The sequence below is a fragment of the Octopus bimaculoides genome, chromosome 3, assembly GCF_001194135.2.
Source record: "Octopus bimaculoides isolate UCB-OBI-ISO-001 chromosome 3, ASM119413v2, whole genome shotgun sequence".
NCBI lineage: Eukaryota > Metazoa > Mollusca > Cephalopoda > Octopoda > Octopodidae > Octopus > Octopus bimaculoides.
In genome coordinates this window covers 143,295,966-143,305,008 of record NC_068983.1, presented here as the reverse complement: position 1 = coordinate 143,305,008, position 9,043 = coordinate 143,295,966, and the positions used below count along the sequence as shown (strand labels likewise).

The window sequence follows — 9,043 nt, the reverse complement described above, 5'->3', positions numbered from 1 at the left end:
TTGTACAATACAAAATTATATTATTAAATTAAAATAGTCTGTGTGCATGTGTGCACAACCAGATTGAGACCAAAACAAGTGTTTTCCATGCTTCCCAAAACAAATGAACCGTCTCCTCAGACATTAATACACACGCGCGCACACGCGCGCACACTCACTCACTCACTCACTCACTCTAGGATATACAAAAACATATTCACAAACTTGCTTTTCTTACCCATTTAATTTTTCATTATTGAGCTAATGAAGCATCCCCTATGTGGTCATTCAGCATACTAGAAACAACAGTTAAATCTTTTTGAATCTCAACCTATTATTTGAAACAACAGCAAAGGATGGGTGGGTTAATTTGCTCGTAGATATCCTGAAGCTACCAGCTGAACATGGCTGGATATTATCTTTAATCATGGGTCTGCTTTTAAACAGTCTGACCTGTGGCTAAACAGCAACAGTACCAATAACCTCTCAATCTGAATTTTTCCAACATTCTTTCAATTCCGTAACGGATATTTTTTTGTATATGTTTGCTTCCATCCCCCCCCTCTCTCGCTCTCTCTCTCTCTCTCATGTGACATGCTCTTATACTTTCTCAGTAATAGAAATGCATAGATTTTCTTTAATCTCAACCATTCTTTAGCATGTATACCAGTGACTCCCCAAATATTTTTCTTTCCCTCTATTTCTTTTTGCTAGTGCTTCTATTTCATGCTTCATTTTCATCTCCTATATCACTTTATGGAACAGTCCGCCCCCTCCTCTTTCTTTCTTTCTCTCTCTCTCCCTCCCTCTCACACACATTCCATTCATATAATTTTTTTTTATTTTTAAAATGATTAATTAGTGTATTTTATTATTCTGTCCATTAAATCTAAAAGCTATTAAATGAAGGGCTTAGTGTGGTTTATATAAAATATTTTATATTATTTATATATATTATCTTCATTAATTAATATTAATAGGGATAGTGGAGTGGCAAAATCTGTAGACTATTTGGCCAAAATACCTTATAATATTTATTTACTGAATTCAAATACCACCAAAGTTAACATAGCCTCACATCTTCCCATGGTCAATAAAATAAAGGACCAGTCAGTTCTCTGAGTTGTCTCATTCAACTGTTCCCACCTCCAAATGCTTGGCTCAATGCCTGTTAGAAATTACCATTCCCAATAAATGAATTATTATATAAATTCTTTTCTTTGACCACAAAATGTAGATTTGTTTTCCAGAATTATTTCAGTGTTTCCTTATTGATATAAATCCTCTATTTAGTAAAGCTTCTATTTGCTATGAATTATTAATGGCTCATAAAATTTTCCTATTCAAGTAGAAATAATAACATCGCAAAATATCTGCTATGGCAGATCTACACATTTAAAAGAATGTCAGTGATAATTTTAAAGTGTTTGTGTGTATGCATGTGTGTGTGTGTGTGTATATATATATATATATATATATATAGATTTATAGACTACATGCCCTTACATTCGTACACACACATACATTTTGTGTGTGTGTGTGTGTGTAATAGGCTTGTAGGGGTTTAAAAAGGAAGAATAAAAACAAGTTCCATAACTCAGCAGCTGACTAATGAGTTAATTTTTTTTTTTTTTCATTAGTGAATAAGACAGTTCTTTACCAATTATATATAAAGATTCACGTAAACAACTGTATAGAAATGGTAAATGTTGTTCAGTACATTAACAACTTTGTGCTGTTGGATATTGAGAATATTTTATCAGCTTACCATACACTCTTTAGAAATTTCCTGTTACTGTATCCCTCTCACTTTCTCTCCCTCTCTCTCTTGCTTTCTCTTTCTCTTACTGTCTCAGACTCAATATTTCTTTCTTATATATTGAATAAATAACAATATAGCTATAGCACTGTCTTTTGTAGTAATCTTGTGTGTGAGAATATGCAGGTATGACTATATGCATGTGAGTTCTGGTTTTATTTCTCAAATTTCTTTCAAACTGAGAAAGAAACAAGGCTCTTTCATTGGAATTTAGATGACATCAACTAAGTAGTTCAGTGTGTGTGTGTGTGTGTGTGTATATATATATATGTGTATATATATATATATATATATACACACACACACACACACACACACACAAGTGACTATGTTGCCAGTGACATTCTCAGAAGATACTAGTTGGTGTCTGTGACTGAGATGCTCCTTGGTAAACTGAGCTGTCATGTGTAGAGGTATTACTACTGTTTAAGTCCAGATCAGCTCTGATTGATCAGATGAGTAGTCAAAGGCATTACAACTGTAACCATCATCATCATTGTTTAACGTCTGTTTTCCATGGTGGCATGGATTGGACACTTTGACTGGGGACTGGCAAGCCAGGAAGCTGCACTAGGCTTCAATCTGATCTGGCAATGTTTCTACAGCTGGATGCTCTTCCTAATGCCAACCACTCCAAGAGTGTAGTGGGTGCTATCCTGATATTTTTTCACTAGGGACTGCATTGCCCAATGTAGCCTTTCATTTTTAAGAAGACAGTGTTTTGGCTGTAATTTCCAGTAAGTCAAGTGATTTAATAGACTCTTTTATTGTGTGAACCAGACATAGCTTGTTGAACTACCATGTGTTGTGATAAAAGTTCATAGTGAATGGAGCTGAGTGAACTGCAGTGCATGGAGCAGCTGGGCAAGCTGCAGCACATGGAGAGTGGAGGCAGCTGGGCAAGCCACAGCACAATGAGAGTGGAGGCTGCTAGGCAAGCCACAGCATGTGGAGAGCAACAGCAGCTGGACAAGCTGTGGTGCAAGGGCAACTGAATGAGCCATGGCAGGTGGCAAGTGAGGGCAGCTGGGTGAGCTGCGGCACATGGAGCGTGAGGGCAGCTGGGCAAGCTGGGCGAGCTGTGGCACATGGAGAGTGAGAGCAGCTGGGCGAGTCACAGTATATGGAAGCAGCTGATGTTCAGCTTCAACATGTGTTCTTAGAAAAAACAAGCGAGAAGGGAATCCCACTAGTGTAAAATTCTGGCAAGAAGGTTGTGGGCAAAGTGCTTTATATAAAGCCTTATGAGACCCAGTCAATGGCATGATGGGTTGGTTAGGTAGGTTGTATTGCTGGAGAAGGTAAGTAGTTAGCTTGTTCAGAAGAACAAAAGCTATTGTCAAAGTGAAAGTAGTGGTAAAAAGTGGAAGCTAAATATTGGATTGAAGTTTATTGGAGAATAAATATTTATCAGTCAAAGTGCCTTGCTTTGTGTACTATGTAGGATGATTTTGTGTGTTTGTGCACGTACATGTGTGTGTTTGTGGGTAGCAGCAATATTGTATAAGGTATGTGAGCAATCAACTAATACGGGCCTTACATGAGAGGATTAAGATTGAAAATTAAACCTAATCCCTGTGGTCTAGTTTGAGAGTTACATGACTGATCCTTGGGGCACACCAGAGTTGAAGAGTGTACACGCTTTAATAGACTAATAACATGGCAGGAATTTTCTGTTCCTAGAAATGAGAGATGGATAAATCCCACACTATTTTACAGACCTTAGTTAAGCTTACTGGAAATATCCACTCCACCTCCCAATGTACATTACTATTGGCTTGTTTATTGGTTGGTTGACTGACAATGTTTAAAGAAGGTGCTTGTCTGTAAATATATTTATTTTAACAATTTATCCAAATATCCAAAATTGAAGAGTTACTCATTAAGAAGTATAAGCAAATTGGATGCAGAAAAAAATCCCATTAAAAATGATGATGATGATAATAATAAAGATAGTCTATATGATGATGATGATAATGTAGATGATGATAATAAAGAAAATTGTGTGTGGCCAGGAGAGTGGGTAATGTATGTTCAATCCTTTTGTGATGCTTTTGTTGTCTATTATCTCTTCCATCTGAGAAGATATCTCTAATACTGAACAATTACTGGCAATTAATTGGTTTTACCAAACATACATCATTGTGTTATTCTGATTTATTACACGCACGCACCCACACACACACACACACACTCACTCTCTCTTTCTCTCTTTCTCTCTCTCTCTCTCTCTCTCTCTCTTTCAATATAAGCATGTATTGATTAGTCTAAATGTTTGTGTATTAACACCTTTACTATATTCATACAGTATACATTTACAGTATGTTAGTATGTGTGTAGTAAACTAAAACTGACATAGAATACTTGTCAAATATGTTATACATTTATTTATTAATTGCTAATTATCTGTCTCTGCTTTTTTTAAAAAAAAATTTAAGGCAATTTGTATGTTGATAATATCAATATTTTAATTATGTTCAGCTGTTTATTGTATAATTTCTAACATTTCACTTCAATAGCAAAAAGTCAAACGACCAAAGACAAAATTAATGATATAGTAGTGTATAGGTTTTGTGCATTGTTAGAACCTGAGATATTATATATTTAGGAACAATAACTTTAGAATTTTGGAAATGATTAGTGCTGATTGGAATTGAAGCGTTTGATATCTTTTGCAATTTCTGATGATTTCTTATGGTAACCTAACACATAACATTGCTAAAACAGCATCACAAAGGTTAGGACTCCACTTCAGAGCCATGAAATACTTCAAACCCAATTAGTTTCTGACTTTCAATAAGACTCAGGAAAGACTCCTGACTGGAGTATTGCTCACATTTATGGGATAATACTGCTGCTATGTACACAAAAATCATTGACTTCATCCAGTAGTTTCCCTCACTAATTCATTAACATAGTTTCCTTTCTCTGCTTCTTTTATTACTACTACAATCACCTCCACTTCTCTGAAGTATTTATCAGCATACCCCCCGTTACAAAGTCTGACTTTTGCATACATATATACTTTATGCATTGCACATATATATTTACATACTCCACTTCCTTGGTTACTCTTCTGTGTTGTAGCCACTATGGTTTCCAGTGATGATTGTATTGTATAATGATTAATGTGCCGTTATATATTGTGCAGTAACAGCTGCTATCTGCAGTAAATTCTCTATTGTGCAGTGACTAATGTACTTTTCAGGTACCTGCAGTAACCACTGTGCTCTATCCAACACTAATAAACTGGAAAATTAGTCAAGAATTTTGCAGTTCCTATCCTGTCTTTAGGATTGCATTGTGACTATATACAAAAGACTTTGATTCCCCCAAGCTCCAAGTAGGTATTTCAGGTTGGTGTAATTCACTATTGTAAGTTGTGGCAGCACTATCAAAATGATGAGTATTTCATTATTCTACTATCCTAAATTCTAGTCTTGTAGTCATGTTGAAAGGATTGGGGAAACTACACCTTTGAGCTTCTACACAATGACTGGCTTCTGTGTTGACCCTTCAGCATCAACACTACAAGACCAATTGTCAAACCTGATGTACAGTTCTAAGAGACCAGTTATATTTTCTTTGCTCAGTTGCATTAAGTAATTCGATTTTATTGTAATCATTTGCCAGTGACATGTAAAAAACACCCAGTACACTCTAAAGTGGGTGGCATTAGGAAGGGCATCCAGCTGTAGAAATCATACTAAAATGGATGACTGGATCCTAATGCTGTTCTCTGGCTTACCAGTTCCAGTCAGACCATCAAAACCATGTCAGCATGGAAAACACATTGAATGATGATGATTTGACAAAATTAAAACCTCTTTAATTGAGCAGATTCTATAATAAAGTGTTCCAGCTGCAAACCATACATCTATTTTACATGTATAATGTATCCAGGACTGCATTATTCATGGTGTAATTTGAGGAAAGTTTGGTTGCTATTTCTAGCAAGTTGACTAACTATAGTTATTTAAAATAGAAACTGAATGAAGCCAATGAAAGGGCTTTTATGTGACTGTTCTGTCTGCTAGAAATAGCTACCAATTCTCCTTAAAATCATGTTCTACCAGCTTAAAAGATTATATTAGATAATGTTGCCTTATATATACAATGTTTGTAATAAAATATGGGAGGGTCATAGCTGGAATGTCTTTGATCATAGTCCTGCTTGATCAGTTCTATCTTGAGACTAAAGAACAACAACCACTACAGAAGCTGTCTTATGTCTTTAGTATTCAATGTATCTTGTGGCTTTGGTTGGTTGATTTTAAACTGTTATGTTAATGAATTGTTTTCTTTTCTTCTAGTTCTTTGGGTTTATAATTTCCTGCATCACCATCTACATGTACACAGAAGAAGATGAGAGCTGTAAGTACATAACAACTACTAGCACTTACACTCGCCCCAAAGACCGTGACAGCGGTGCCAAGTATCAGCCTGTACAGCTCCGGGACAGCTGGGCACTCCCCACCTATGTGTCCTACACGGAGAGCCTGGATTGGTCCTCCTCTGCTCAGTCGTCATCAGTTTGACTGCTACCTGCTCACCTGTGGCTCTTTTTCCGTCCAACTACCACCCTGACTTCTCTTACTACTACTACTACTGCTACTACTACTACCTTAGATTGCGGCTTGCCATCCCTGCAGCCTCAGGTGCGTGACATTTCACTGCAGCATTAGTCTTCCTAGACCCAATTCTTAATGGTCACAACATAACCAGTTGGTTGTGTTAATGTTGTACACCAATCTTTTAAATATTGTACACTCTTTTATTTTTTATGCCCATCCCAATAGCATTGGTCATTAGATTTTTCTTATGACAATGCTATCTAACCTTTGGATTAACTTGCTAGGTCTCCCATTAGAGTATCCTTATTCCAGGGTTTTTCTCTAAGTAGGGTTCTTTTTTTTTCATTTGCGTACTTTAAAATTTATTTACTTATCCCACTTTTTTTAATTTTAAAGATTCTTTTTTGGCTTTTTCACTAAAATATGCTTAATCTATAATATCTTCATGACTATACCATCTAAAAATTGTATCTTAAGCTTATTTGCTCAAAGATGATAGTAAAATTACATTTTTTCAAAAGGTAGCTATCCTTAAGAAAAACTATTTCTCCTTACATTTAAGTACATTTATAAAAACGAAGGGATACTCAAGGTATTTGTAAGGTTTTAATGTTCAATTATGACTTTAAGTTATTTAAAGTATTTTTTCATTTACTTCTTTAAGTAAATATGTTTGGTTTGTGGTTTTGGAAGACTGGTCTATAAATAATGTCATAAATAGCCCTGCAGGTTACAAAAAAAAAAGAGAAAAAGGTTTTAACCTTTACTCATGTTTGTGGTAGCATTTGTATGCTGTTGGCTTTTAATCTATTGTTGCTAATAATAGAAACCCAAATGACAATGACAAAGAGCAATCTCTTTCTCTCTCTCTCTCTCTCTCTTTCTCTCTCTCTCTCTCTTTCTCTCTCTCTCTCTCTCTCTCTCTCTCTCTCTCTCTCTCTCTCATACACAATTTAAAGCATTTTTGTTATTGTTGTAGATTTTGGCAGGGTTATATTTTTAGTATTAATATTTAGATATTTAAAAGATTGTCACATTAATGACTCATGTCTAATTTTGTTCAATGTTTACTCCAAAAATTACTCCATCATCTTGTCAAGTAATACCTTCTTTGTCACTGGAATGTCATTATTAATTCAGCCCTTCAGATAAGCCAGCATAATAACAAAATCTCAGTAACTATTATTTTCCTACAATAGCACATCAAGGAAATAACATGTATTCAATAGAAAAAAGAATGAACCCTTCCCTACTTTCTCTACCCCCATCAGGCCATTTTGTTCCTTTCTTTTAATTCTATTATTATTGCCTTGTCAAAGAAATTTTTGAAGCAGATATATTATTTTTAAAGAAATGAATTAATGAAGCATCAGATGTGTTATCCCCTACCCCCTAGTGCAAAATACAAAGACATCAAGCCCAGATAGACTTAAAAATTTTAATATAATTGTTATCATTTAAGCTTCTCTACCATTACATATAATCTCTGATTCCTTGACAGCTGAAGTGATATTTTTCATTAAATTCTGCATATGCTTATTCATACTAATCGTAAAATTAGGTCAATGAAATTGGCAGAAGTGACTAGATCACCACACTAAATTCCTTATACTATTTAATTTCTTCCATTTACATTCAGGTATGTTTAGTCCTAGGCAAGCCCTGAACATGCAACTCCTGTGATCAAAAGCATTCCAACCATAATTATCTTATCTTGCTTTCAGATAGTATTTGTAGAACTACATTATCTACTGTATACTTTAAGTTAGCAGGGTCTGATTTGAGGGAAGTTTGACTGCTATTTATTTCTACCTGGTACCTCCATATAGTGGCTCCTTTGTTTGCTTTGCCTATATTCTTAGTTTTATATCTTACCAAAGATAACTTTGACTTTTATCCTCCCTAGGTTTATTTAAAAAGTGCTAGTAATATCCTGCTTTAAATCAATTGCCTATACATTTCCCCTGCAAAAGATTATCCTTGGGCCTAGTCAAAAACATAACTTTTAATTTCAAAACATTTTTTAGTCTCTCCATCCTGTCAGCTTTCCTACTTCCTTTCTAATTTTCCCTTAGAGACACTAAGCTGAATTCGTCAAGTTAATGGGTCAACAGTCTGTATTATTTTACCTTTACCACACTATGTCCCTAGAAAATATTTTTAACTCTCAATGGCCTAGACTAATTCATTATCAGTAGGTGCCATGGGAACATAAGATAAACATCTCAGTGATGGAGTTTGTAGGTTTTGTTACTTTGTGCTTAGTCCAATTCCTTGTGGACAACTAAAGATATGATAGATATTTCTCTTGAAGTCAACTGGGTTAATTACTCACTGTTAGTGTTTCTGATTGTCTGTATAACACACAGCAGATAAATGAAATATCAGTTTGACTGACTTACAATATTAGCAACATTGTTTCTAAAAGTAAAAGGAAGATATTACAGTAATATCCTAAACTTTGACTGAGATCTTATCAATTACATTAAAAGTATGTTACCACAATAAATATTTTTAAAATGTTTTGGACTATTAGCATATTTCATAGTTAAAGTTCTCAATATAGCTTTGTTTCAATCAGTCCTTCATAAGATCATTACTGATTAGTTAATCAGTAATTATATTTAAAATCATTGTTCACAAATGTGCTAATCTATATATATATATATAT

The 9,043-nt window shown here is 34.8% G+C and overlaps 1 protein-coding gene across 3 annotated transcripts in view; it reads left to right on the top strand.

The window, feature by feature from the left end:
* The window catches only part of LOC106878292 (sodium/potassium-transporting ATPase subunit beta-1-interacting protein 2), a 210,762-nt gene that overhangs the window by 150,017 nt on the left and 51,702 nt on the right, over positions 1-9,043 (top strand). For all 3 annotated transcript variants that reach the window (XM_014927475.2, XM_052966604.1, XM_052966603.1), the window contains exon 5: positions 6,112-6,172. In XM_014927475.2, coding sequence (XP_014782961.1) covers positions 6,112-6,172 — 61 coding nt within the window. The remainder of the gene's footprint in view (positions 1-6,111; positions 6,173-9,043) is intronic.